The sequence below is a fragment of the Ruditapes philippinarum genome, unplaced genomic scaffold, assembly GCF_026571515.1.
Source record: "Ruditapes philippinarum isolate M1 unplaced genomic scaffold, ASM2657151v2 ctg2258_1_1_1_1, whole genome shotgun sequence".
Lineage (NCBI taxonomy): Eukaryota > Metazoa > Mollusca > Bivalvia > Venerida > Veneridae > Ruditapes > Ruditapes philippinarum.
The window spans coordinates 19,924-47,849 of record NW_026854154.1 but is presented as its reverse complement, the minus strand read 5'-3'; the positions used below and the strand labels follow the sequence as shown (position 1 = coordinate 47,849).

Sequence of the window (27,926 nt, the reverse complement as noted above, 5' to 3'; positions counted from 1 at the left end):
TAATCGCGCGCTTCATGGGTACTGAACATGTGTATTACCAAAAAATGTACTGTTCATGAAATGAAATAATCTTTTTATGAATTAATTGAGAAATTAGTTAGATTCATAATGCTACTGAAGAAATATATAGACTAATAGCTAATGTGCAAATGAATATATGGATTGGAATTAATGTGCAGAATATTATAAACAGTTAGACAATATAATAAGGATACATCTGGATAAATCGTCTGCTCATAGAAAATCATACAGGTACGTTTTATTCACTATGCAGGTCATTCTTTGTAGTGTAACGCCCAGATCTGAATAACTCAATATGAATAAGTCAACACAATATCAAGTTTATGAACGTCAGATATATGTATTTATTTAATATAAGATATTATTCTATAAGATTTAGCATAATTTAACCTAAGTGAGTGAGTCTGTTTAACATCAAAAACTACACTGAAAAATTTATTATTTTTGCTAACCTTAAAAACTAAAATATTATACGCCTTAAACTTTATACCTTCATAATTCATAAATGAAAATATGCGTTTCCGGACAGCTAACAATTAAATAAACAATTATGTTTGCACGCTATAGGTATTGTTTGGTTTTATTAACCTGTCAATTACATACTGATAACACGGTCGATGCACACAGTATATTAAACTTCGGTAGATTTTCGGTAAGTTCCGTGAGATGTACGTTGTACGATGGAATTTAATTTAATTTGTAGAACTCAGCGTTATAGTGCAATAGGGTAAGGCACGGATGTATAATCTAACTGCCACACGTGTTTTAAGTTCGAGACCGCGTTGGTCCATGTTTTTTTTTCTTATTAATACTTTCAGCATTATTGATGCTATATATGATTATTTTATATTGTTCGTTTTGTTTTATTATGTTTTACTAAATTTTGTTATTCTAAACTCATTTAAATAACATGTTTAAGAATTCATGTTAAAAAATTAAAACGGATTAAAATCAATAACTGTCTTTCAATGCCGTAAAACACACTACAAATTTGTTCCATTAAAATATACTGCAAAAATAAAGAAAGAGTACTAGTGGCAACAGTCGGGATCGAACCACAGACCTCTCAATAATCAGGCATTCTCTTTACCGACTGTGCTATTGTGAATTAACGAAAACCTTCACATTAATTGATGTGACTTTCAATCCATGACTAATATACTCCACATTAATTCTCGTAAACTACACGGACCAAATCGAAGTGGGATCGAATATTTAAATGAGTCCTGTAATGTATTCATAATTGACAGGTCAATAAAATCAGACTATACAAATCCCCGCTTAGGTGATGACATGCCCATCAATTAACTAAACAAGAGCCATGTCAACATGGCCATTCCCGCCGAATGTGTTTGCTCATTGGAAGAATGTATTTGTAGTACAGCAGAATAATTCCATTTTAAGAGGTATTTTGGTAATGAAAACTGATGGCTATAGTGATTACAGATTTGAAACCTATGTGAATACTGATGGCTGAAAATAACAAAGGGCAATAACTGAAAAATAATGCAGGGTAGGTTATCATTCTTGTGTGCTGCATCCCTCCTCAGTAAAATCGATCCACCTATGAAGTTTCAAGATGATACCTCAAATACTTTTTTGAGAAAAAAATTGAATTGAAAAATTAAGTATGAAAAATAACAAAGGGCAATAACTCAAAAATTATAAAAAGGTAGAGTTATCATTCTTGTGAACTGCACACCTCCTGAGTTAGATCTATGCACCTATGAAGTTTCATAATGATATCTCAAAGGCCTTTTGAGTTATGCTCTGGACAAAAATTAATTTTGAAAAATAAAAAAGGGCAATAACTAAACAATTATGCAGGGTAGAGTTATCATTCTTGTGTACTGCACTCCTCCTCAATGAGATCCATTCATCTATGAAGTTTCAAGTTGATACCTCAAATACTTTTTGAGATAAGCTCTGGACAAAATAGCATGGAAAAGAACAAAGGGCAATAACTCAAAAATTGTATAGGGAAGAGTTATCATGCTTGTGCACAACATTCCTCCTCAATAAGATCTATCCACCTGTGACATTTCATGTTGATATGTCAAACACTTTTTGAGTTATGCTCCACTCAGGTGAAAAATTAAGTATGAAAAAAACAAAGGGCAATTACTCAAAAATTATGAAAGGTAGAGTTATCAATCTTGTGCACTGCACACCTCCTGAGTGAGATCTATGCACCTATGAAGTTTCATGTTGATATCTCATAGGCTTTTGGAGTTATGCTCTGGACAAAAATCAATTTTGAAAATAACAAAGGGCAATAACTCAAAAATTATGCAGGGCACAGTTATCATTATTGTGCACTGCACTCCTCCTCAATGAGGTCTATCCACCTATGACATTTCATGTTGATATGTCAAACACTTTTTGAGTTATGCTCCACTCAGGTGAAAAATTAAGTATGAAAAAAACAAAGGGCAATTACTCAAAAATTATAAAAAGGTAGAGTTATCATTATTGTGCACTGCACACCTCCTGAGTGAGATCTATGCACCTATGAAGTTTCATGTTGATATCTCATAGGCTTTTGGAGTTATGCTCTGGACAAAAATCAATTTTGAAAATAACAAAGGGCAATAACTCAAAAATTATGCAGGGTACAGTTATCATTATTGTGCACTGCACTCCTCCTCAATGAGGTCTATCCACCTATGAAGTTTCAAGTTGATTTCTCAAATACTTTTAGAGATATGCTCCGGACAAAAATGTCGGACGGAAGGACGGACGGACGGAATGACATTCGGAACTGCCTCGGCTATTATCTATAATAACCTCGGAAACAATACGGATTGAAAGTAGTTCTACCACGTGGTTTACAGATGTATAATGTAAAACGAATGTATATATTTGACATCTAATGTCTGTTCCGGTACTCTTCTGGTTGAAAATATGCCTGACAACAATTTGTAATTTAAATATGCCCACTGATGTTCAATTTTAAACAAATCCAACTAAATGTCAACAGGTTGGTTCTTTGTACTTTCGGTTTCTACATCCATATTAGTAAATATGTAAATATTGTATTGTTTGCTTTTTTACCTATGAATTCACTTATTTTAGGTGGACTTTAACTACATATATTGGAAATAAACTTGTCAACAACTCCCAGCATTAAATTACTATTTGTTTACATGTTTAGTTTCTTAGCGTAGGTTAGACCGGAATACCGCATCCGTTCTGTGTATTCTTACTATTGTGTTCGAGGTCCTTATCCGAAGACTGACGGAAAGGGACGAGTAGTTGCGATTGACGGAATGACGGAAGGTCGGACGGACGGACGGAGACTATTTCTATATCCCCCGCCGCCTTTTCGGCGGGGGATAATTAGGCATATCCTATTCGAGTGTCCGATGACAGCTCATTATATTTAGTATATCCGCCTATGTTTTATTGACTAATTACTGGCTAATTACCGTTATCACTGGTAGTAATACGGCTGAGTGATCAGCCATTATGTCAACAAAGGTCACTATGTAGTGCACTAAAGATTGTTTACATTTTTTGACATTTGTCAAAATCGGTTACTTATCACTAATTGCATTGATGTCATCCATGTTCATAATCTGTCTGCCCGTTTTTTCCCCGGTTACTTGAGCGTATATCTTACATCCGACCACCCATGTCTTTGTAACAAGGCCAGCCCGTTTAAGTTTTCTTGCCTCATAACCTAGATACTCGCGATATGGAGTCAAATTTTCCTGAACAAAAGTACCATCGCCTAATCTCTTCCTCGCGCTATAAACTCTCTGTCGAGCCTCAGAGTTTGTAAATTTCACAATAACCTTGCGATTAAAACTATTTACAGGCTTTCCCTTACGATGACATTTGTCAATATCAGGTTCGTTTAGGGCCAGGCCAACCTTCTTTGCTTGGTCTAAAAACTTCTTCTGAACATTCTCGTCCGGTTTGCCACTATCACCTGGAATTCCAGAGATATCTAAACACATCCTCCTTCCGTACTGTTCAAAATCGTCATGTTTTGCATGTGCAGATTTGACCTCTGATTGTAAATAATTAATTTCAGCTTTCAGTTTAGAAATTTCATCTCGAAATTCTTGTGTCTCTTTGTGTACTATTTCACGAATTTCGTGTCTAATTTCCTTCAGGACCTCTTCTTTCAGTGCTGATTTAAGGTCTTTTATCAATATAGGGGCTAATTTAGCACTCAGTTCATTGATATCCTCTTGGCTGAATTTCATATTTGCAGAATAGTTGATGTTGGGTGGGGTAATGGGTGGGGTATGTAATGATGGAATGTCAATATCCTCAAGAGCTTCAAAGTAGTCTGTCTTCTCACTATCAGCTGAGATATTACTCACGGTGTCTACTTTGGAAAGTTTGTATTTTTTGGTAAAGGGTTTTTGAGCCGGTGACGATTTCTGTCGCTTACGTCTTCCCATTGATGAATGGCGGTATGCCTTCAATAAGTCATTCGCTGACCGATGCTCAATAAGTACATGTATAATGGACAATACTGGTCAATACTGATCATCAATGAGTCTTATCAGTTCATTTTATGTGTACCTTTTACAAATTAGTCAATTATTTGACTGTTTCATACTCAGGAACTAGTTGTAAATGCGAAAAATCACATTATTTGTACAGCTGAAAAAAATTGCGCCATCTTGTTTTTACAGCAGTAGATCTAAATCCTTCAATGAATGAAAGAGTACTGTAGAGTTGAAATAAGAAACTGTTAAAGACAAAAATTATTTTTCGTATTTACCTGACACGCATTTAAATATCTTTTAAGAGACCTAAATGATCGAGAGATACTACATTTTGGTTGTGGATACAATTTAATTTTTTGTTCCACTAAAATATTTTATCGACTTACGGATCATTTTAAAGCATATTTTCATTGATTATATTTCATGTTAAGCTATGATGAAACAAAAGTAAATAACAAGGAAAGAAACTTGTTTAAAAGGAAATAAAGACAGTACACACTTTAGACTTCGTGCGATTCCTGTTACATTCAATATATGAACTTGATGGGTTTTTTTCGTAACTTTATTAACATGCCATAATTTTTAGGCTTAATTCCGGGACACTTTTCATTTTGAGGGGGGGGGGTGGAAATTGATCAGCAAACAAATGAGCCGTGACATGACATTTCCAACATAATCGCCAAATTTGACATTTTCAAAGATTCTCAAAATACGTTCTTTTCTGAATAATTAAAGACAAATTTTATTATTATTGGATAATGAAAACTTGATTTATAATGTTTCTTTGGCGTTAGTGACATCATTCAAATATGCTACGTTACACGGTTTAAACTAAATACTCGTTTTGCTTGACATACTCCTACATGTATCTTAATACGTAAAACGCATGCAAAAATTAAATTATTGACAAGGTAGCTCACACTTTTATAATGACTTTATTACACAAACTTTGTTCAAGAGTACCATAACAATTGTAACCTATCTAAAGTTATGTGATCATATACTGTACACAGGTGGCAGTATCAGTGTTTGGACACCCCAGCCCTATCTGCCCCTGGACCCCTACTACAACCCGGAAAAAAATAATTCAACACTCTAAGGCTTACAATAAGGTACAAAATACAAAACCACCGATGAAATTATATAAAAAAAAAATTTCCACTATCAAAATTATAGTTATAGAAAGGTAAAAAGCCTACTATATGTTCATTTGCCAAACAATGTGGAACACGGGAAATCGTCGTTTCCGTGTTCCACATTGTTTGGCAAATGAACATATAGTAGGCTTTTCACCTTTCTATAACTATAATTTTGATAGTGGAAAAAAATTTTTTTTTATATAATTTCATCGGTGGTTTTGTATTTGGTACCTTATAGTAAGCCTTAGAGTGTTGAATTATTTTTTTTCAGGGTTGTAGTAGGAGTCCAGGGGCAGATAGGGCTGGGGTGTCCAAACACTGATACTGCCACCTGTGATACTGTATACATATAACATATTTACATAAAAACTTGAACTTGACCCACGTAAAGAATATGAAGTGAGACGCGTACACAGCGCTAAACAAACGAACCTACAGCTTTTATTACTTTAGCACAGTTATTGTTTTTGAATCAAGACATATGCTTTAAAAAACAAGATACACGCTATTGTTGTTGGTGTTTTTTTTTCGAATTATAATAATAATAAATAAATTCGAGAGTTGATCTGTGTGTAACCAAACTAAGTGACAAACATTCATTTTGGAAAAAAAAGCTTATTTATCTGTAAAATATTTGTTCTGTTCTGTAACGATATTAAACATCTACTCCAAAACCGGGAGAGACCGGACGATGAACGTGTAATACTATTCGTCGGACACTAGTAAATCCCGGGAGAGACCGGGAATTACCGATAGGAGTACATCCCTCTAAAAATAGATTTTCGGAATGTTTAGGTCATCAACTCATCTTTCGGATAGATGTACAACAATAACATACCATAATAACCCACTGAGAACTACAAAATGATAAATAAAAAAACCCGAAGAGCGCTATTTATTGACGGAAAAGGTTATTTCATTTGAAAATGTTTGCATTGCGAAATTCTCCAGTTCGCTATTCATTGTATATATCGCGACATTTCACTTTTAATTAATAATGAAGCACCCTCGGAATGATCGGCTTTTATTATGACCGACTAAAAGGCTCGAGAAGTTGCTGTCGTCCTTTCTCATTCCATAAAGGGCGCCGCGCTTCGGCGCGGACGCCAATAACCTCATATTTAGATGTAATTTTCACGGTGTTTGAGCACGAAGTGGAGAACATGATTGTCTGGAGGCTGATTCAATTCATGCTGGCCAGTTGAGTCAAAATATTTCAATAAAATCAAACTTGAGAAAAATGTACTAGATTGTAAGGAAAAGTAAATGTTTCAATATTCCAGTAATACTTTACATATCATGTGCGATTAACGATGACTTTTCAGTATTTACAACTATATTCCTACTGCGTTTCTAACGCAGTAGGGCTATTGATGCATATTTTGACCACATTTTGGTAATTTACGTGGTTTGTAATTGCCATTGATAATATGTACATTGCTTCCGTTTGGTTTCTTCACAATATTACACATTCAAATACATTTTCAAAATTTTCATGAAAATAAGCATGAATCTGGAAGCGTGCTGCTTTAATTACAGTTTATGACACCTTTGCTAAGGAAGCCACAGGGGGTAAACTACTGTTTATTGCAAGGCTGTAACGGGGTGATCGTTTCGTTATTTGCGTTTATATATAATTAATAATAATTTGATAGTGAGATTTAAGTATTTAAAATGTAAAATTTCTGGCTGCATAGTAGATTATTTCAGATTTTTATTTTTACTGGGACATAAATCATCTCCGGGACGCCTCTGGGAAAGACATCTTATTTCTGGGACAGCTCCGGACGTCCGGGCCGTTGTGGCATGTCTTTATTGCGTTTTCTCAAAAATAAGCCGAGGTACGCCCCCTGGCAAAACACTGACGAGACTTAACCTGGGACGTTTGTTTACACCTGTCCACGCGCCGAATAATTCCGCATGTACGCCACCTACGTTTACACAAGTGGGTCACGCTTTCTGGGTTAAAAAAAAAACGGTTTTCAATTTAAAAAAGAAGAAAAAACAACAGAAAAATTGTCTTATATTGTTATATTTTCAAATGTTTAAGCTGTAATCTTATTTGACAACATTTTCACCAGAAAGATCAGTCGATGCCGCATCCATAAAGGGCAACCAACGGGGTAAATGTATATTTCGCATTAAATACTCATTATTGAAATAATATACGAAGTTTATTGTGCGTTTAAACACATCGTGATTGTTCGACTGATTTATGGAAATGTCATTTCGGATACTTGATTAATTCAAACATTTATCTTTTTCACATGTAACAGGTATTTTTACCTTCAATGTCCCAACGGAAGTGTTCAACATGATTTGAATAATTGAACACATTTAGTCCGCTATTTTGAAGACAGCATAAGAAACGAAACTGGAAATTATTGTGTTTTGACGTATTCAAACTTATGTATGTTCTAATTACAGGTACATAGAAGTGTAAGCAATGGATACGTTGAGGAAAGCATTTTTGTTTTGGGGCTTACTAGCTCTAACAATAGTGGATGCTGGACCCTTTTCCTGGATGAAAAAAGATAAATTTGATGAAATAATGGACAGAATGACTGCAGTAACAGCAGAAAACTGCCACTCAAAACCACGGTCAGAGCTAGAGTTACCAAAGGAGTCAGTGTCACATGTACCCGTATATAACAAACTGCTCAGTAATGTGTATTTTGCCAATAGATCTATGCTTCTACACATGCATAATCTGGCTTTACATCGAGACTTCTATTACAGTTTTATTTATCAAAGAATGAACACATCAAAGGACTTTGAACATCAACCAGGTTTGATGTACCTGTATATGTCGGCTGCTGCCGATGTATCTGCATCTCCGGGTTGGGTCAACGGCTCATCATTACTTTTTGACAATAATTGTACTTACCCAAATTGGTATACAACAGTTGATTTTAACAGTACTCTCTCTTTATTTGGTCCAAGAGCATGGAGAGCTGATGACTATAATGAACCAACAGATTGGTTACGTGAACCCACAAATAGAACAATTAATGTTGAAGACTACGCAACAGGTAGAGATCCAAACTACACAGCTGAATCATACAAATACGCACCTTATACTCGATATGAGTACGACCCAACAGATGCGCGACAGGGAAAGCCACTTTTCTGGTGGCCAGATAATCTTGGCTACAAAGACTCTTTACGTAAATTCACATACTCGGTTGGAATAAAATTTTCCAATCAGACTGGCAAGTTTACAAAAGATGACTTTGAAGGAATTCCATTTTATGGGCCGCCACAACCTGGTCAGTTTGATACTGATATTACATTACCTGTGCTATTCACAAAGCCATACTTTGATTGTGGACGATCAAATCGCTGGATTACTACCATGTCTGCTCCTGTGGTTGACTACATGCCGAGATACTCACCATGGCTCCATCTTAGGAGACCTAGGTAATGGTTATTTTAACTTCAAGAAACATTAATAGATTTCTGTATGCTTAAAACTTGTGTTTTGCATGTGGATTTGATCTGTTTTGTCAGAGTTATGGACCATGACTTAGTAAAAATTGCAATATTCAATTTGTGTCAGGCGTAGCCCAAAAAGTATTTGACCTAGAGTCATGAAAATTAAAGACATGTTGGTCAGCATGTGAAGTTGTGCACCAGAGGTTAGGTTATGGATTTACTCAGTATTTGTAGAGTTATTGTCCTTGATTAAGTAAAAATTTACAATTTTCATCTTGTGTCCCACGTAGCTTAAAATGTTTGACTTATAGTCATGAAACTTTACAGGAATGTTGTTAATTATATGAAGTTGTGCACCTGGTGTGTTTCTTGTGGATTAATTCTGTTTTGTCAGAGCTATTGCCCTGACTTAGTAAAAGATTTCAAATGTTTTAATTTGTGTCGCTCGTAGCTGAAAAAGCATTTGACCCAGAGTCATGAAACTGTATAGGAATGTTGGTCAGCGTGTGTAATTGTGCACCAGGGGTTGTGGATTTATTCAATATCTGTAGAGTTATTTCTCTTGACTTAAAAATTTGCAATTTCCAACTTGTGTTGTGTTTATCTCCAAAGGTAATTTACTTAAAGTCATGAAACTTTACAGAAATGTTGGTTAGCATATGCAATTGTGCACCTGGTGGTTTGCTTGTGGATTTATTCAGTATAGTAGAGTTATTGCCCTTTACTTAGAAGAAACCATTCCAAGGAATGTGTTATGTGTACCTTGAGTTCTTGAGTTAGAATCTACCAACTGGCATTGTTCAACATGCAATTATTTATACAATTTATTCTTCAAACAACTCAAGTTAGTACTATATCATTAGAGAACTGCATGATTTCTACATTATACAGGTTTGTAGCTGTGGTAGGAATAGATGGAGAGTTTGAGCGTATTGATATCAATCAGTGTCCTTTCTCGGAAGGAAATGATCCTCCAAACATGTTTGCTGGAACACATAGATGCAGGGAAACTACAATGGTAAGTCTATGTTAAACTAGTTAACACTTATGTTGCATTTCAGGCGTAAGTGCTGGAATGCAATGAGTATTTCTACATAGATGCTGTGAAACTCCGATCGTAAGTATTGGTTTGCAATGAGTATGTTACATAGGTGCTGTGATTCTAAAGAAAATTAAATGGCATAGCAACTTTTTTAATGATATGTATGTTCTAGCACATCCTTATAAAACCTATACTTTTTAATGTGAACAAAGAAACTGCTATGAAAGAGTGTGCCAATACTATGTCCTTAATCTAGTGGTTGCAAATAAATAAAAAAACATACTTGAGTGATTACATTTTCATTACATATGCGATGAGTTTGCTTATAATATATGTAACAATAAAGGATTGGTAATTTCGCTGATTCACCTTGTCTTACATGAAAGATCATGGCAAAATGAATGCACCTGATAATGATGTGATTTATTATTCAGAATCAGTATTAAATTGTCAGTCATACATCCATCTAAATGTTTCAATGACAAGTAAGTTCTGGTAAAGATACCCGACTTACCATTTCTAAATAAAATTTTATGGCATATCAATTTTTATAATAATATGTATGTTCTGGCACATCCTTATAAAAACCTATACTTTTTAATGCGATCAAAACGATTATTGCTATGAAAGAGTATGCCAATACTATATACTTAATCTAGTGGTTGCAAATTAATAATACAAATCATAAGGTTGTAAACCTTGTTTTGGATATTGACTATCAATAGTTAATGATGAGAATACTGAATAGTCTTAGAAACTTGATGACTATATAGTGATTGTTCTATATTTACCTGACCTCCCCTGCACAGGTAATGGCAATGGCAGCCCAATACAAGAAATGAGGTTTGCCTGTATCAATTTTTATCAAGATTCGAGTCTGTTGGTAGTTTAATATGATATATTTATCTAGCTACAGTTATGTACATATCTGCTGGGACCAAAATTGATATAGCCATCCGACTCTATACTGTTAGAACATTTTTAGATTATGATATTGAAATCCCTAAGACTTTAACATAAAGGATAAGCTCAACAGGGCATTAGTTAAATTCAACAGGACAACAAGAGCCACTCGAACCTCAAAGTTGAAGACATATCTTTTATATAGAATAAGTATTTATTTACTGGGTTATAATTGTAAATATAAATGAATGTAAACAATGTGATGATGTCAAAATATTAAATATTTCTGATTGATTTAACATTGTAAATGAATTCATGAAATCAGAAATATTTTTCTACCCCCACTTCAGGGGGGAGTGGGGGGCATTCAGATTTACCACTGTCCGTCCGTCCGTCATTTCGTCCGTCCATCCGTTCTCTTTTGTGTCGCACGTAGCTCAAAAAGTATTTGACTATATTCATGAAACGCCATAGAAATGATGATCAGCATGTGTAGTTATTGAGTTATTGCCCTTGACTTAGTAAAAATTTACAATTTTCAACTTGTGTCGCACGCAACTCAAAAAGTATATGACCAAGTGTCATGAAACTTAAGTTACAGGAATGTTGATCAGCATGTGTATTTGTGCACCTGGGTATTTTTGTGTTGATATATTTAGTATTTTTAGATTAATTGCCCTTTACTTAGTAAAAATTTGCAATTTTCAACTTGTGTCGCACAAATCTCAAAAAGTATTTGACCTAGAGTCATGAAACCTTACAGGAATGTTGCTCAGCATGTGTAGCTGTGCACCTGGGTTTTGCTTGTGGATTTATTTTGTTTTGTAGAGTTATTGCCCTTGATTTAGTAAATATTTGTAATTTTCAACTTGTGTCACAAGTAGCTCAAAAAGTATTTGACCTAGAGTCATGAAACTTTACAGGAATGTTGATCAGCATGTGTAGTTGTGCATTTGGATATTTTCGTGTGGATTTGTTTTGTATTTTTAGAGTTATTGCCCTTCACTTCGTAAAAATTTACGATTTTCAACTTGTGTCGCACGTAACTTAAAAAGAATTTGATCTAGTGTCATGAAACTTTACATGAATGTTGCTCAGCATGTGATGGTGTGCATCTGGCGTTTAACATGTGAATTATTCTGTTTTGTCAGATTAATTGCCCTTGACTTAGTGAAAACCGTTCCATTATGTTGTGTTATTTGTTCCCCGAGTGCTTGAGTTAGAATCAACCAACTTTACTAGAATAATGATCAACATCACTGTGAAGCTATGCACCTGGGGTTTTGCATGTGGATTGTTTTCAGTTTTTTTCAGAGTTATTTCCCTTGACTTAGTATAAATTTTGCAATTTTCAACTTTAAAAAATATTTGACCTGTAGGTCTGAAAGTTTACAAGAATGTTGGTCAGCCATGAACGTATGCACCTTGTAGATTGCTTGTGGATTTATTCAGTATTTGTAAAGTTCTTGCCATTGACTTATAAACAAATTTTAGTTTTCAACTTGTGGCACATGTAGCCTAAAAAATATTTGACCTAAAGTCATAAGATTGACAAAACAGTTAAGTGTGGGGGCACCCGTGTCCTATGGACACATTTCTAGTTTATACTGAATTATGCGGTTTTGAAGAGAACAATTTATTACCCCATGCAAGCTATCATTGAACCATTTGTTGTAAATGATTTTTAATGAAGGAAGCTTTGCATTTCAGTTTTATTGTTCATTGCTTTATGAGTTGGGACAAAAAGATTGCATGTACTGTTCTAGTAGAAACTATAAATGTACATTTATGGCTGAAAACAATCTGTTGCCATCATTTTCTCTAATAAGATCTTGCCTGTGTAAAACGATTTTCATCATGAATTAAGAATTTTAAAGGGAGAAAAGCAGGAAAATATTATAAAATACAAAACAAATAGAAATGTTAATTTTTATTGTTGATCAGGACATAAACTTTTTTGTTCTATATGTGAGGTATTTAGGGCAAGTTATTCATAAACTACATTATGACTGACCAAATTATCAAGTTGTAAATGTTGAAGATAAATATAATTATATATCAGATCACTAACATATACTGTAATGTGCAATTTTTGTTTGGGTTACTCAGAATTATACATACATTGTACATATTGTACTTGTTTTTTTTTCACCAGTTTTAAAGTCAGGATTTTTAAAAATTATATAATTCTGTTTATTTGTTTTTGTTTTTTTTGTGTACATACTGTGTGTTAAATTATTTTTTGCAAACAGTTTATGAATTAAAAATCTTTAATAAATATTAAATGTTTGACATCATTTTTATTTGAATTAACTTACAGCAGAAGAATTTACATTTTATAAGGTAAAAATTCATTTGCAGAGATCAATAAATGGTGCTTAAGTAAAGTACATAGAACTTCGTAATACATTTAAAATGTAACATTTCAGGGCTATTGGTAATGCTAACCTGACTGTGATTATATTACACTAGAGATTGTTTTATTGTGCCCCCACGTTAGTGGCGGGCATTTAGATTTACCCTTGTCCGTCCGTCCGTCCGTCCTTCCGTCCGTCAATCCGTTCACTTTTGTGTCGTACGTAACTCAAAAAGTATTTGACCTAGAGTCATGAAACTTTACAGGAATGTTGATCAGCATGTGTAGTTGTGCACCTGGGTATTTTGGTCTGGATATTTTTATTATTTTCAGAGTTATTGCCCTTGACTTAGTAAAATTTTGCAATTTTCAACTTGTGTCGCATGTAACTCAAAAAGTATTTGACCTACAGTCATGAAACTTTACAGGAATGTTGATCAGCATGTGTTGTTGTGCACCTGGGTATTTTCGTCTGGATATTTTTAGTATTTTAAGAGTTACTGCCCTTGACTTAGTAAAATTTGGCAATTTTCAACTTGTGTCGCAAGTAACTCAAAAAGTATTTGACCTACAGTCTTGAAACTTTACAGGAATGTTGATCAACATGTGTAGTTGTGCACCTGGGTATTTTCGTGTGCATATTTTTAGTATTTTTAGAGTTATTGCCCTTGACTTAGTAAAATTTTGCAATTTTCAACTTGTGTCGCACATAACTCAAAAAGTATTTGACCTAGAGTCATGAAACTTTACAGGAATGTTGATCAGCATGTGTAGTTGTGCACCTGGGTATTTTCGTGTGGATATTATTAGTATTTTCAGAGTTATTGCCCTTGTCTTAGTAAAATTTGGCAATTTTCAACATGTGTCGCACATAACTCAAAAAGTATTTGACCTAGAGTCATGTAACTTTACAGGAATATTGATCAGCATGTGCAGTTGTGCACCAGGTATTTTCGTCTGGATTTATTTAGTATTTTTAGAGTTATTGCCCTTCACTTAGAAAATTTTTGCAATTTTCAACTTGTGTCGCAAGTTTCTCAAAAAGGATTTGACATAATCAATAAACCTTATGGGCAGGTTGCTCAGCATATTTTAGATTTGCACCTGGGGTTTCGCTTTTGGATTTATCCAGTATTTGTAGAGTTGACTTAGTAAAAAGATTGCCAGAACAGTGTCGCGGTGGGGGCACCCGTGTCCTATGGACACATTTCTAGTTTGTATTTAATTGATTTGGTTTTGATTGCGTTTTTTTTCATAAACCACATGTATAAAAAGAGCCCTTATATAAGTGCCACTCTTTTAAAGTTAATTCTTACTGACTAGGTTTATAGAAATATATAGGAATCATTTGAACTGGTAAAAATTTAGTATTAATTTAATTAATCTTATTTGATATTTAGATGCTTTTTACTGTACAATTTTTTAATGAACCTTAAAGTCTGTTGTTTTTTTGTTTAACTGTAATTTTATGGTAATTGCTTTTCAGCTATATATATTACATTTTCTGGGAAATGTTTTTTTAGCTTATTAAAGCATTGATTCCGATCATCTCCTGAAGATATGAGCCGCATCACGACAAAACCAACGTAATGCGTTTGCGACCAGCATGATCCAGACCAGCCTTCGTATCCGCGCAGTCTAATTAGGATCCATACTGTTCGCTTCTAACCCTATTCCAAGTAGAGAAACTGATAGCGAACAGCATGGATGCGCAGACTGGTCTGGATCCATGCTGGTCGCAAACGCATTACGTTGGTTTTGTCATGACTCGGCTAATATAATGTTTGTAGAAATTGTTATTTTGGAAGCTTGTTTCTGTGTACCAAAGGTATAATTACATGAAATTATTTGTTTTATAATTGTAAGCATTAATTTGTTAATATGTTAATTGGACAAGATTTTAGTTATAATAGGGACATGAAAATGTTTTGATTTTGCTTAATAATTCATGTAAATTTAGGATTGTGAAAGTATCAGGTGTAATTGAAATAATAACATGTCCCTGTAGATAATTTTCTACAATTACCCATCATTTATAGAGCTAAAGATGAAAATCATGTCTTTTCCAGAAAGCAAAGCAATTATAATTAGCTCACCTAAGCATATGCTCAGGGTGAGCTATTAGGATCACTTACGTCGTTCGTTGTCCGTTCACACTTTTAAAAGACATCTCCTCTGAAACCATAAGGCAGATCATAATGAAACTTCACAGGGATGTTCCTTGTGTAAAGCCTTAAGAAAGTTGTTCAAAGAATTTAATTCCATACAGAACGCTGGTTGCCATGGCAACCGCAAGAAAAAACTTTAAATATCTTCTTTTAAAAAACCCTAAGAGCAAGAGCTTAGATATTTGACATGAGATATCTTCTAGTGAGTGTCTACCAAGTTTGTTCAAATAAAAGCCCTGTGGTCAAAATTAGTCCCGCCCCAGGGGGTCATTGATTTTCCCTATATGCATATAGTAAAAACTTTAAAAAAATCTTCTTTTAAAGAACTCAAAGAGCTAGAGCTAAGATATTTAGCATGAAACATCTTCTAATGGGTGTCTACCAATTTTGTTCAACTAAAAGCCCTGGGGTCAAAATTGGCCCCGCCCCAGGGGTCATTGATTTTCCCTTTATGCATATAGTAAAAACTTAAAAAATCTTCTTTTAAAGAACTCAAAGAGCTAGAGCTAAGATATTTAGTATGAAACATGTTCTAATGGGTGTCTACCAAGTTTGTTTTAATAAAAGCCCTTGGGTCAAAATTGGCTACGCCCCAGGGGTCATTGATTTCCCTTATATATGTGTATAGCAAAAACTTAAAAATTTTCTTTGAAAAAAAAATAGGTAGAGTTTAGAGATAAGGCATGAAACATCTTCTAGTAAGTGCCTACAAATTTTGTTCAGAAAAAAAGCCCTGGGGTCAAAACTGGCCCGCCCCAGGGATGTTATTGTTTTTAACTATATGTGTATAGTGAAAACATAAAAATATTCTTTTAAAAAACCCAATGAGTTAGAGCTAAGATGTTTAGCATGAAACATCTTCTTATGGGTGTCCACTGTCAGGAGAAATGTCTGCCTTGATGTTATTTAATCTAAGGAAAGATTTAGTAATAAATACTAGAAGCAATTTCCAAGATATGGGAGCTGGGCAGCACCGCCTGACATAAAAGTGAAATATTCTCAGTTGGAAAACTAGCATGTAATTGTTTAGTTAACACTATTTTTTTAGGTATTTTTATCTTTTTCTATCTCAAATCAATATATACATTTAAACAACAAACTCTGATTATTATTTACACCCAAAACAAAGAACTTTGATCATTATTTACACCCAAAACAAACACACATCATTTATCAACCACTTATACGTAATATCTTTTCACGTATACGTCTTTTATAACAACAACAACAACACATCTTTTATTCACTCAAACATGCATACAACATGTAATATGAGGATAATGTCAAAAAAATTAACTAGGCATTTATACAAATTGAGATCAGAATATAATTACTAAACAATATCAACATATCTATTACATATTATTAAATTATATGCATATTTTGCTTAGGAAACAATTTTTTTTTACTTATTAAGAAAATGCAAACCTGAATTTTACAACATTCAAATACTGCTTGAACAAAATGTAAGATATTTATTACTAGGAGAATGTAGCTATAAATGTGATATAATTTGTCATAAAAGTTGTAAAATAGATAAAGTAATATTTTAACTTCCATACAAAATGCTTATTTACTATACTTGTATTTATTTCTAAAATGCAAATTTTGAAATGAAAGATGATTCATGAAATAAACCAGTGATTAATCGTTTAATACTATAAAAGTACAGCAAAAACTTAGTCTTAGGAGAAATGAAAAAAAAAGTATATGTGAGGTATAAAGGACATTTGCTGTATAGTAAGAAAGTGGTAAGTGAATATCATTAAAACAAAACTATATCTCAGAACATTACAATAACAACTGACTTTAAATTGAAAACATAAATATTTGATTACATTCTTACATTTCTTATAATAATCATTAAGAATTTGCATAGTTTATAAAATGCAGGCGAATCTTTCATTGTAAAAAGTTGTTCTAATTTATACATATTAGGACGTCTATAAAAATATGGTTTTATAAATTGTCTTCTTTCATTAGAAAATCTATTACATTCGAAAGATAATGAAACTCATCACCGATTATATTTCTACAAAAAATGCACGAATACGAAACAATACTAGACACCTGGCGAGCCCAAGCTCTAAACAACTTATGACCAAACAAAACAATAAAATCACCACAAAATGAAGAACACAAAAAATGAATATTTTTACAACTCTAAGATACAGTATAAACCACAAACATTCATCCAACAATATTAACTTCACACAATCTAATCAGCATCAGAAAACAACTTAAACTAAAGCACCCAATATTTACATATATATCTTGACCAGACATTTTTTACTTTCAACCAATATCAACCAATTATATCTTCACAAACAGATATAACTCAACAACCAAAACAACTAATTACAACCAATAAACCCTGATCAATAAAGATCACCACAATTATATTCAACCAACTTCAACAAACCAACAAAAATCCCTTCAAAACAACAAAATTCTCTTCTCAATAAAAAAATAACCGCTACACACTATCAGCGTGATGTAAAATCTCTCTCAAAACGCGCATGTTTGCTAGCTTTAAACAGCGACTGGTTTAAACATGATATTTACACTCTATTCAAAACAAGTAAAATGGTTTCCTGCGGTGAACATTTTAATGATGTAAATATATTTCATTTAACTATTTTCAACATTATTGGGAGGAGGGATAAATAAACGTTTGTATCAGGAATATAGTTGACAATTGAATAAACGATCAATATAGAAGAAGGTGACAGTTGAAGATCGGAGAAGGTCGAACATAAAACAATTATTTCTTTTTAAGAAAATGATTAAATAGGCCTACCATTTTATGAATAATTCCGAGCAAAAAATAAATAAAGTAAACACACAAGTTTACGTAGCAAATATCTCTATTTATTATGGCAGATGCCACTACGAATATTTTAATTTTGTAGATTTTCAGTATAAACAATTTATTGTTTGCAAAATTTGAGATAGATATTAAAGATACATTGATAATTTACAAACATTTCCACCTTAAACGGTAAAATAATTATAGAAAATTAGAAATATCACGTATTAGTTTTTTTGTTTTTAATACACCCATATGAACTAGGTAAATAACCGAGGTGTATCGAGTGAAAAAATACGAGTTAATTCCCTTATCTTCGAGTAAAATTGGTATCTCATACGCTAAAACAATACAATTTAAGCCATTTTTAAACCGCCAGTTTGTTGTGATTAAATGTCCGATTTTAAAAATTATTACATCAATGGAAAGCTTGGGATCTTAGCTTTGTCACATATAATTTTTCATATCTTTTGACACCAAAGTATATAAATTAACTGTTAAACCTACCATATCAGCCCATTTTACATACGATTTATATAGTGAGATACACAACCGGTTATCTTTAGGGGGCAGGGGACCTAAAAATGAAAAATTTTGTATTTCAGTGTGACCAGAAACACAATTCCAAATATTTCAAAATATGTTTCACAGGCAGATAACCAGTTGCACAGCATTATTCAATGATATATGACAAACATTGAAAAAAATAATAGTTTGTATGCATTGCTCCTTCAAAAAATGACTGACAGCAATTTATATTTACCCCCACCCAGCCAAAATCACACCTAAAATATACCAATATGGACAATCTTCATGAAGGTGCAGCATACTCCGGAATCCGCCTGATTCCTTTAAAAATATCAGTAACACGCAGTCGTGCCATGGCATTTTCAGAAATGACAAATAAAGTGTCTGTCATACGTTTAGATTTTTCACAAAATTTATCTGAAATTTCTTACTTGTTTGGCGCCAACTGTCAAAGCTTGATTTTTAACTTTTTCACCTCCATTTGGAGAGTCAGAAATACATACAAAGCTACCAAAATGCTTAGTTTCGGGTAAAAACCCAAAAATATATCTCATTTACTACACACAAACAAGAAAGAATTACAATGACAGAGAAATATCAGAAGTTATCAGTACCTTCAAAAAACCATGTCTGAGTTATTAAAAAAAATGACCGGGGCCATCATTCGAATATGTCCCCTGCCCCCTTACTCGAAAACCTACTGATAAGAAAAGTCGGTCGTCTGCTAGTTGGGGAAAGTGTTTATCGGTTTAATTCGGACTAAGTCCCTACATGTAAATCCGTAACGTACCGGCAAACGATATTTAGCTAGGTTTTCGAAAAGGTCAATTAACCAATCATGTACGGTTTACAGATCACATGCTCCTCAATGTACCGAAAACAGGTCACGTGCTCCTCCATGCTTCAAAAGTTAAACGCGTACCAATACCCTGCGGTCTCCAGACCGCAGGGAACAATGTATCACTGTAAAGAAATATTAACTCGTTGTTTCATCTACAACAATATATCACTGTAGGAATCATCTACAACAATATATCACTGTAGGGAAATATTAACTCGTTGTAAGATACATACATGTATCTTGATTATTCTGACATCTACCAAGTTTGTTCAAATAAAAGCCCTTGGGTTAAAATTGGCCCTGCCAATTGGGGGGGGGGGGTAAGATCGTTGTTTTTCATTATATGTGTGTAGTAAAAACTTAACATTGTGAAACATCTTCTAATGGGTGACTCTTCCGAGTCTGTTCAAATAAAAGCCCTGGGGTTTAAACTGGCCCAGCTCCGGAGCCTATATACAGGTGAGCGACCTCAGGGCCATCATGGCCCTCTTGTTGGTTTAAAAAGGGTAGAGAAGAAAATCAATAGAGGAAATTGTAGCCTGTCACATTTTAAACGTTATTCTTTTTAATGGAAAATAAGACGTTTAGATTTTAAAGTTTGTTGCAAAAAAAAATTAAGGAAAAAATAAGGTACTTGAGTATGTAAGATTTTTACCTTATTTTTAAATCATATAATAATATAAAGGAATTCATAAACAATTAATTCGGCTATTTAAGAATGTTATCAATATATTGTAAATTTTATCTAGATTTTTATTACTACAGTATGTTTTAACCCCTACCACACTTAATATGTAAAATGTATTTGTTCATATTTCAATATCATAAGTCAAGTTAATTTATCTTTTTTAAGGAAATTTTCAAAATATTATGTACTGACTTAGTAGCAAAATGTGCAGATCATGATCAGTCTGTACAAAATTGTGCCGCCTAATCTTGATCTACACTTGTTGCAAAGGCACCACTTGCAGACGAATAGTTAAATACATGTTGATAATTAACTAAATAGCATAAATGAATTTTCAAGGCATTGTAAAATATTTGTAAATGCGTAAATACTTTAATTTAATTCGCTACATTCAAGATAAAGAAAGTTATGCATTGCTTATAAGTTTTTTTATTATGATATTCAGAACAGGGACAAATCTGTCATTTTTCATTATATATACTGACTTATTCATTTGAATGTCAATAGAATATTCAACAATGACAGCCTGTTTTACAACTTTTAGTTCTTAATTCAATGTTTATATAATTGTTATCAATGTTTTATGACATTGTTGAGTTAAAAATGAGTGTTTTGAACAATTTGCTTTTTGCTGTTGCAACAATTGGTGGTTTAAAATGTGATAAAGTAACTATTTTGTTGTCAGTGAAGAAAGAGAGGTACTTGTTATGTAATTGTGTTTCAGTGTGAGCCTATCAGTGGTTTTGGGTTCCGTCGTGGTGGTTACCAGTGTGTGTGTTTACCAGGTTACTATTACCCTTCGTCTCATGATGGTCCGTTCCAGGGATGGGAGATTGAGCGAGCTACACTGGATGAATATGAACGTGGATTTGACTGTCTCAAAGCTGAAGGTAAGTTTATGTGGTTTATATCAAATTGTCTTACATTTCTGTCCTCTGAATTTTTTAAATAGTTTCAATTTTAGAGAGATATTGTTATATAGGAGTAAGGATTTATGACTCTTATTTTTTTGTGGAAGGCTTCTAGGTGAAAGAATTAAGGTTTACTAAAAAGTTTTGTTCGAGCTGTATATTATATAATGGTTTTTGATATTTTCAGAATTTTAAAGTCTCGCTATTAATTTACTTGTACAAATGTTAAATTACAAAGTTTTCTTCTTTTTATGTTAACTTATTTTAGTGTATGTTTTATCAATTGATGTATATTAACATAATTTTTTATGAAAGGGATGCAAGTTGTACCAAATAAGATGCCAGAGTTTGTACGTAAAAAGAAAAGATCAACATTGTATACAGCAACTAAGAAAGATGAGTTTTTGCTACTTACCAGTCCAATGTTAGAGCAGTCTGCTTCTCCTAAACTTAGACTGGTTGCCAACAGAAAGCGTCGCAGTGCCAATGGTAATAAAGAATATGTGACAGCAACTTATACAAAGCAGTTTGTAAGACGATATGATGGCGAGACAAAGAAATTTCGTAAGAAGAGAGAAGCCTTTGAGTACGAGTCATGGGAAAAAATGTCTAACATTCGACAGAGGTTCTTAAATGTGACTAAAGAAAGCTGCAGGTCAAAGGAATTTTTTGAACTTTATTTACCTGGTGATGCTGGATATGGTGTGGAGAGACAGTTTGAGGCTCAAGGTAGAACTGCTCTACGTTTATCACATTTCCTTAGTAACTACTTACAGAACGTTGAATATGAGCAATTTGGTAATCTTAAAGGAGACAGAGGACTGAATGAGACCCATATATTTGGTGAAGTTTTGGCTACGGCTATGGGTGATTTCAAGGTCCTTGGTGCTGGTGCCTACTTTGACCAGTACAAGTTCCAAGTTTCCCCACCAGTTATTACTACAGATCCAAGATACTCTAATGCAATCACCAGAGAATTCTTTGGACCATTCTCATGGCGAATACAGAACCCTGGTGATGGTCTTGATGCTTTTAGAGCCATAGATTCTGCAGGAATCGCAGCTTATAGATACATAGATGAGCCTTGGTTTAGAAAAATGAAGCAAAGATGGGCGACGAATTTCCACAGTCTGAAGAAGTTTATTTACAAACAAATGATACGTTCCAGTCCTAATTCAACAAGTTCCATCCGATTTGAACATTATCCAATCACATATAGCGCACCCAGCTATGAAGATGGTGAATGGTCTAGACCCGAGTTCAAGTGTGACGGTTATATTGATGACTGGGTGTCAACCTACACAGTTCCTTTTTTTGGTTTAAACAGCGACAAGTCACAGATAGAATTTAAGTAAGTTTATGTTTGTATAGATGTTTGGTTCAAAATAGATTGCCAGAACATCAGACAAGGAAGTTAATCTGTATAGTATAAGTTACTATTAAAACCGACCAGAGACGGAACAGAATTACCACACGGACTCCGCCCTGAATTACAGTTTAATTTGATACAAGAAATTCTTACATTAAAGTCAGATCAGATTTAAAAAAATACAAACGTTTATTCATTTTAATTTATATTCTGTTAATGATTAAATTCGTTTCTGGAATGATTTAAAATTGTCTGCAGTTAAATTAATTGATTTGATGTGAATATAGGAAGAATTAGATTTAAAAATAAAAAAGTAACGATACACTCTACATGTATATAATTGCAATTTATCCTATAAATATAAGTGAACGGAAACAGGCTTAAATTCACCAGAATTAGTTTTGTAATATTGTGTTATTTAAATATTACAGGGGAGTGGTAAGAATTCACGTCAAGTTGAAATATCTTGACATTAACCAATGTCCAGCAGATATCTATGTGGCCAATGCCTTCAAAAATACAGCAAAATGTGATTTCAGATCACAATATGTGAGTCCAAAATATATTTGTTCTAAAGTTTCTATAATATTATATGAATTGTTCATTTAGACAGTAACAGATGAATTGCCCTTAATTTGTGAAGTTAAATCTCAAAAATGTCTAGTTTTTGGGTATTTTCTTATGTACAAATGGATATAAGTGTAACTTTAATTGTAATTGTTTTAAATGAATGCGATTTAAATGAACATATATGTAGACAGACAAAATTTCTATATATATCAACATCTTGTTGTATAAAGGTAACTGTAAAGATATTTATCAGGACACGTGGATTAATTTATATCAGGGACTGTAAAATGTTTTCAGGGACACTTGTCCTGCAGGATACTAAATTCTATGAACAGGCTACATTTTCCTACTCGAGCTGCTGCAAATTCTCTCAAATTCATTTATTAATACTCTAGTTGATGAGTTTAATTCTTGTATATAGATATGTCTATAAATATATACAGAAACATCAATAGTTATTATCTCCAATTTCTACATTCTTTTATCCATCCTGAACTCAAGTATTTATTACAGGTACTTTAAATGTAAATATTTTACAAATCCAATAGCAGATATATATTCTGCGACAATCAGAGAACAAGAGTATACCACCAGTGTGCAGGCTAACACAGAAGAAAAGAGGGATTGAGCAGTCTTGTCTGGGCACTGGCAGATTAATTATAGTCACGTAACTGTCACTGTGCTTGTTCTCTGATGGCAAAACTAGACTGTTGCTGTGGCAACATTACAGAAGCTTTAGGTCATCCAAGAGTAACATATTGGACACCATGTGGCTGTTTATAACTGTTTCTTCGTTGTGATAAAAACAATTATGCAGTAGTAACTTTTGGTGTAGATTTTATTCTTAAATAGTAAAGAGTCTTTAATTTCCTTTATATGATTCCAGTGTGTGCCTCTGCAAGGCAAAGGGTTTGAGCAAGGTGCTTACAAGTGTGTGTGTCGTCAAGGTTACGTTTATCCATTTACTGACCTCTCATGGTTCTTTCACGGTCAGACAATGGAAGATGAGTATTCAAAGAAAAGTCTTGGTGAGCCGAACAGGTACATAAGTTTAAACATTTGATTTGTGTATGATAATTCAAAATTAGCATCAACAAAAGTGCTTTTGTTAGGGGATGTTATGCTCTAACTTTGAATCTGCTTGTTGTAAGATTGAAATCGTTAATGATCTTTGATATTACTGATAGGTGTTTAAAAAATAAAAAGAAGATATGATTAAATCCAATATATCATTGGCTTTTTTGTGTCGCATCTACGGAGTAGTAGCGACATATAGGGATCACTTCTCCGTTGTATGTCTGTCCGTCCGTCTGTCTGTCCGTCCGTCCGTCACAAAACTTGTCCGGACTACTCCTCATAAACTACTGGTGCAATTTTATCCAAACTTTACAGTAATGATCTAGTTGTGCATACTATCAGCATTTTCCGGTTTGAACAATGATTTTTGTCAGAGTTATGGCCCTTTAATAATTTCTATTTTTAAAGTTTGTCCGGACTACTTCTCTTATACCACTAAAGCAATTTCAATGAAACTTTACAGGATTGATCTGTAGCTCAAGTCCTTGCGCATATTGCACGGGTTTTGCGGTTGAATGTTTTTTGGCCGAGTTATGGCCCTTTGATAAAAAGGTCTTTTTTTCTGTGTGTTGCCAGATATGCAAAAGCTTGTCCGGACTACTCATAAACTACTGGTGCAATTTTATCCAAACTTTACAGGAATGATCAGTACCAAGTCTACTTGTGCACTGTCCGTCTGTCTGTCCGTCTGTCACAAATGTTGTCCCAACATGAAATTGGCCATCATGAGGCGACACATGTGATTACTGATCGCTCTTGTGTTTTTGCTCTATGATCTTTCTATGTATCTTTTTTTTTTTCATTTTGTTTATTAATAAAAGGTATTGTGTTTTCATAAGGATGTCCTGCCCACATACTTGTCTACTAAAAATATTTGAACGAGTTTTGACACTGCAATGTGTAGTGAAATGAAATCTGTCTTTCTTTCAGATATGACACATTGAGGTGCACATCTTCTAGAATAGCTGGAGCAGATGCTGCTATGGCAAATGTTGTCCTCATTGCTTTTACCACACTGTCATTGTTGTTATGGAAACACTGAAAACATAACAACATCTTAAAACATTTCTGTAAATAATTGTTTATAAATTAGACAGAAGTATAGACAAGTCTTCATGTTTATACCTGTAGACATATTACACTGTGATTTCATTTTCATATTGTGACCAAATAATTCATGAAGATTGTACCTTGTGCTTGTTAATCAGGGGTATCATTTTTTTCATTTTTTTTTTCATTCTGCTAAGTAAATTGATGACAGATTTTTATCATACGCATTTAACATTTACACTTCCTTGATTGAATACATTATGGATTATAAACTTTATGTTTACATATATCAATTTAAAAGTGTTTTTAGTCCTGTCATTAGAGTGCCATTTAACATAATACAAATGTATTGTAAATATATGGATTCTACAACTCAGAATTTTGAGTGTATTTTATGTAATATTACTGAATTGCAATTTTACTATATGAACATAAGTTTCGAAACTCTAATTTGTGGCTTAAGATGTTCTGTTCTGTTCTATTTAGAGTACATCTTACTTTCATTTTGTGACATGATTCTATATTGTATAAATAAGAAATTATTTATTTGAATGGTTCATGAATTTATTTGTCATGTGTGCTATATTGATGGTATTGTACATATCGATCAGAGTTCAGTTATATATTCAAGACCTAAGTTTTGTGTAGTTAATTACAAAGCATCTAAAATTTACAACAGCACTGCTGTCAAGATTGCAAATTGTTTTGTATTTCATGTAACCAGGCACATTGATTAATTGGTACATAATTTTAAGGCCAAGTGAACAGGTGTGTGATTTAGTGTGTTATTCTAATTTTTTTAATCACATATAGCTCAACAGACCATTGTCTCTGTTTACTAGGTGAAAATAATACCATTATTTCATAGATCCTGCTCTTAGTCTGATTTTGACTTTTGTTTTTATGCCTTCCTTCCGTCCGTCCGTCCGATTATCTTGTCCGCGCTTTATCTCCAAAATTGCTGGGGGAAATTCAGTGAAATCAGTACCATCCCTAGTTGGATATATCGCTAACACGTTCCGCTCCGCTACACAGAATGGCGCCAGAGATATTAATAGAAATATCGTGTCTGCGCTCCTTCTCCCAAACTGCTAGGGGGATTTCAGTGAAACTTCACCGGAGTGATCAGTATCATCCTTAGTTGTGCTTATTTCGGTCAAATTTTACTCCGCTGCACAAAATGGCCGGCAGAGCTATTAATAGAAAAAAATTGACTGCCCTTCATCTCTAAAACCGCTGGTTTTTTTTTTTTTTTTCAGAGTGATCTGTATCATCCCTAGTTGTACATATCGCCGTCAAGTTCCGTCCCCGCTGCAAAAAATAGCCGCTAGAGCTGTTAAAAATAAAATCTTGTCTGGCTTTCACAGGTTAAACTTATGGTCCGATTTCAATGAAATTCTCAGAATATTGCCGGCACGTTCCACTCCGCTGCACAAAATGGTGACCAGAGCTATAAATAGTAATTAACATCTTGTTGTAAGCAAGTAAGCATAATTTGTTTAGACTATTTCTCCTACACTTTAAATGGAATAAATGAAATTTTAGAAATGATATTATCAAAGGCGGTCGGTCGTATATTACGGGTATTATGGCATGTTTTGTGGATTTTATGTCAAAGCTTCCTATCGCGGGGTCATCAGTCACTTTTTAGTGACAGCTCTTGTTTCCTTCTCATTTATACATTTTTAATTACCACCTTTATAACTGTATATAGTTAAAAAACAACATTTATATCATTTAAGCATATATATAGCATTCGATTTATATCTGATCTGTACTTACTCATAGATATGTATGTTAGCTGATTTTTTGTAGTGTTTAACACTGCTTTGTACTTGATTCCAAATCTGAGGGGAGTGGTTAAGGTCGTTGACTTCAAACCATTTGCCCCTCACCGCTGTGGGTTCGAATCCCGACATGGACTTTGGATTCTTTCACGAGAGAAAGCTATCCAGCTAGCTTACGGATCGTCGGTGGTTCTACTCAGGTGCCCGTTCGAGCCTGAAATAATGCACGGAAGGGCACCTGAGGTCTTCCAACGTCGCCAAATGACCTATACTGTGTCGATGTGACGTTAAACCCAAAACAAAACAAAAACAAATCTGAGTTTCCTTTGTAAAAGAAAATCAATGGGCAAATAGACCTTCATGTACCTACCAATTTTGAGTAAGACAAATCAAAGAAATAAGTGTCATTTCATATGAATATTTCAAAGAAATTGAACTTGAGTCTTAAATTGCTTTTTGAAGGAATTGCTTGTAGGAAATTTAGTTACTGATTTATGCTTTTAATTGCAGTTAACAAATTCACTAACAATAAAATCATTTACCATTCAGGGAGAAAATAGATAAAGGTTTATCTATAATTTAAGCAGTTTTTATAAAGGTTATATCAATATATATATATATATATATATATATATATATATATATATAATATATATATATATATATATATATATATATTGGGTACATGTCAGTGCTTTGTAAATTTTAGTATGAAATTGTTTATATATAATTATCATGACATTATGGAAAGGATGTGAAAGAGTGA

At 33.5% G+C, this 27,926-nt stretch overlaps 1 protein-coding gene across 1 annotated transcript; it reads left to right on the top strand.

The window, feature by feature from the left end:
• LOC132739152 (uncharacterized) lies at nt 1–26,851 on the top strand. The gene is made up of 8 exons (XM_060726806.1): nt 1–252; nt 8,054–9,046; nt 9,953–10,079; nt 21,121–21,286; nt 21,623–22,658; nt 23,108–23,225; nt 24,133–24,287; nt 25,254–26,851. Exons 2-8 carry the CDS (start codon nt 8,073–8,075, stop codon nt 25,363–25,365), a joined length of 2,688 nt encoding a protein of 895 aa, XP_060582789.1. The 5' UTR covers nt 1–252; nt 8,054–8,072; the 3' UTR covers nt 25,366–26,851.
• Nucleotides 26,852–27,926: the final 1,075 nt, after the last annotated feature.

What these genes read in the sequence shown, in the direction of transcription:
- LOC132739152 (XM_060726806.1), top strand. Translation starts at nt 8,073, where the DNA reads ATGGATACGTTGAGGAAAGCATTTTTGTTTTGGGGCTTACTAGCTCTA. An exon ending in CTCCATCTTAGGAGACCTAG is followed by an intron (nt 9,047 to 9,952) that starts GTAATGGTTATT and finishes TACATTATACAG; the next exon opens with GTTTGTAGCTGTGGTAGGAA. An exon ending in TGACTGTCTCAAAGCTGAAG is followed by an intron (nt 21,287 to 21,622) that starts GTAAGTTTATGT and finishes TTTTTATGAAAG; the next exon opens with GGATGCAAGTTGTACCAAAT.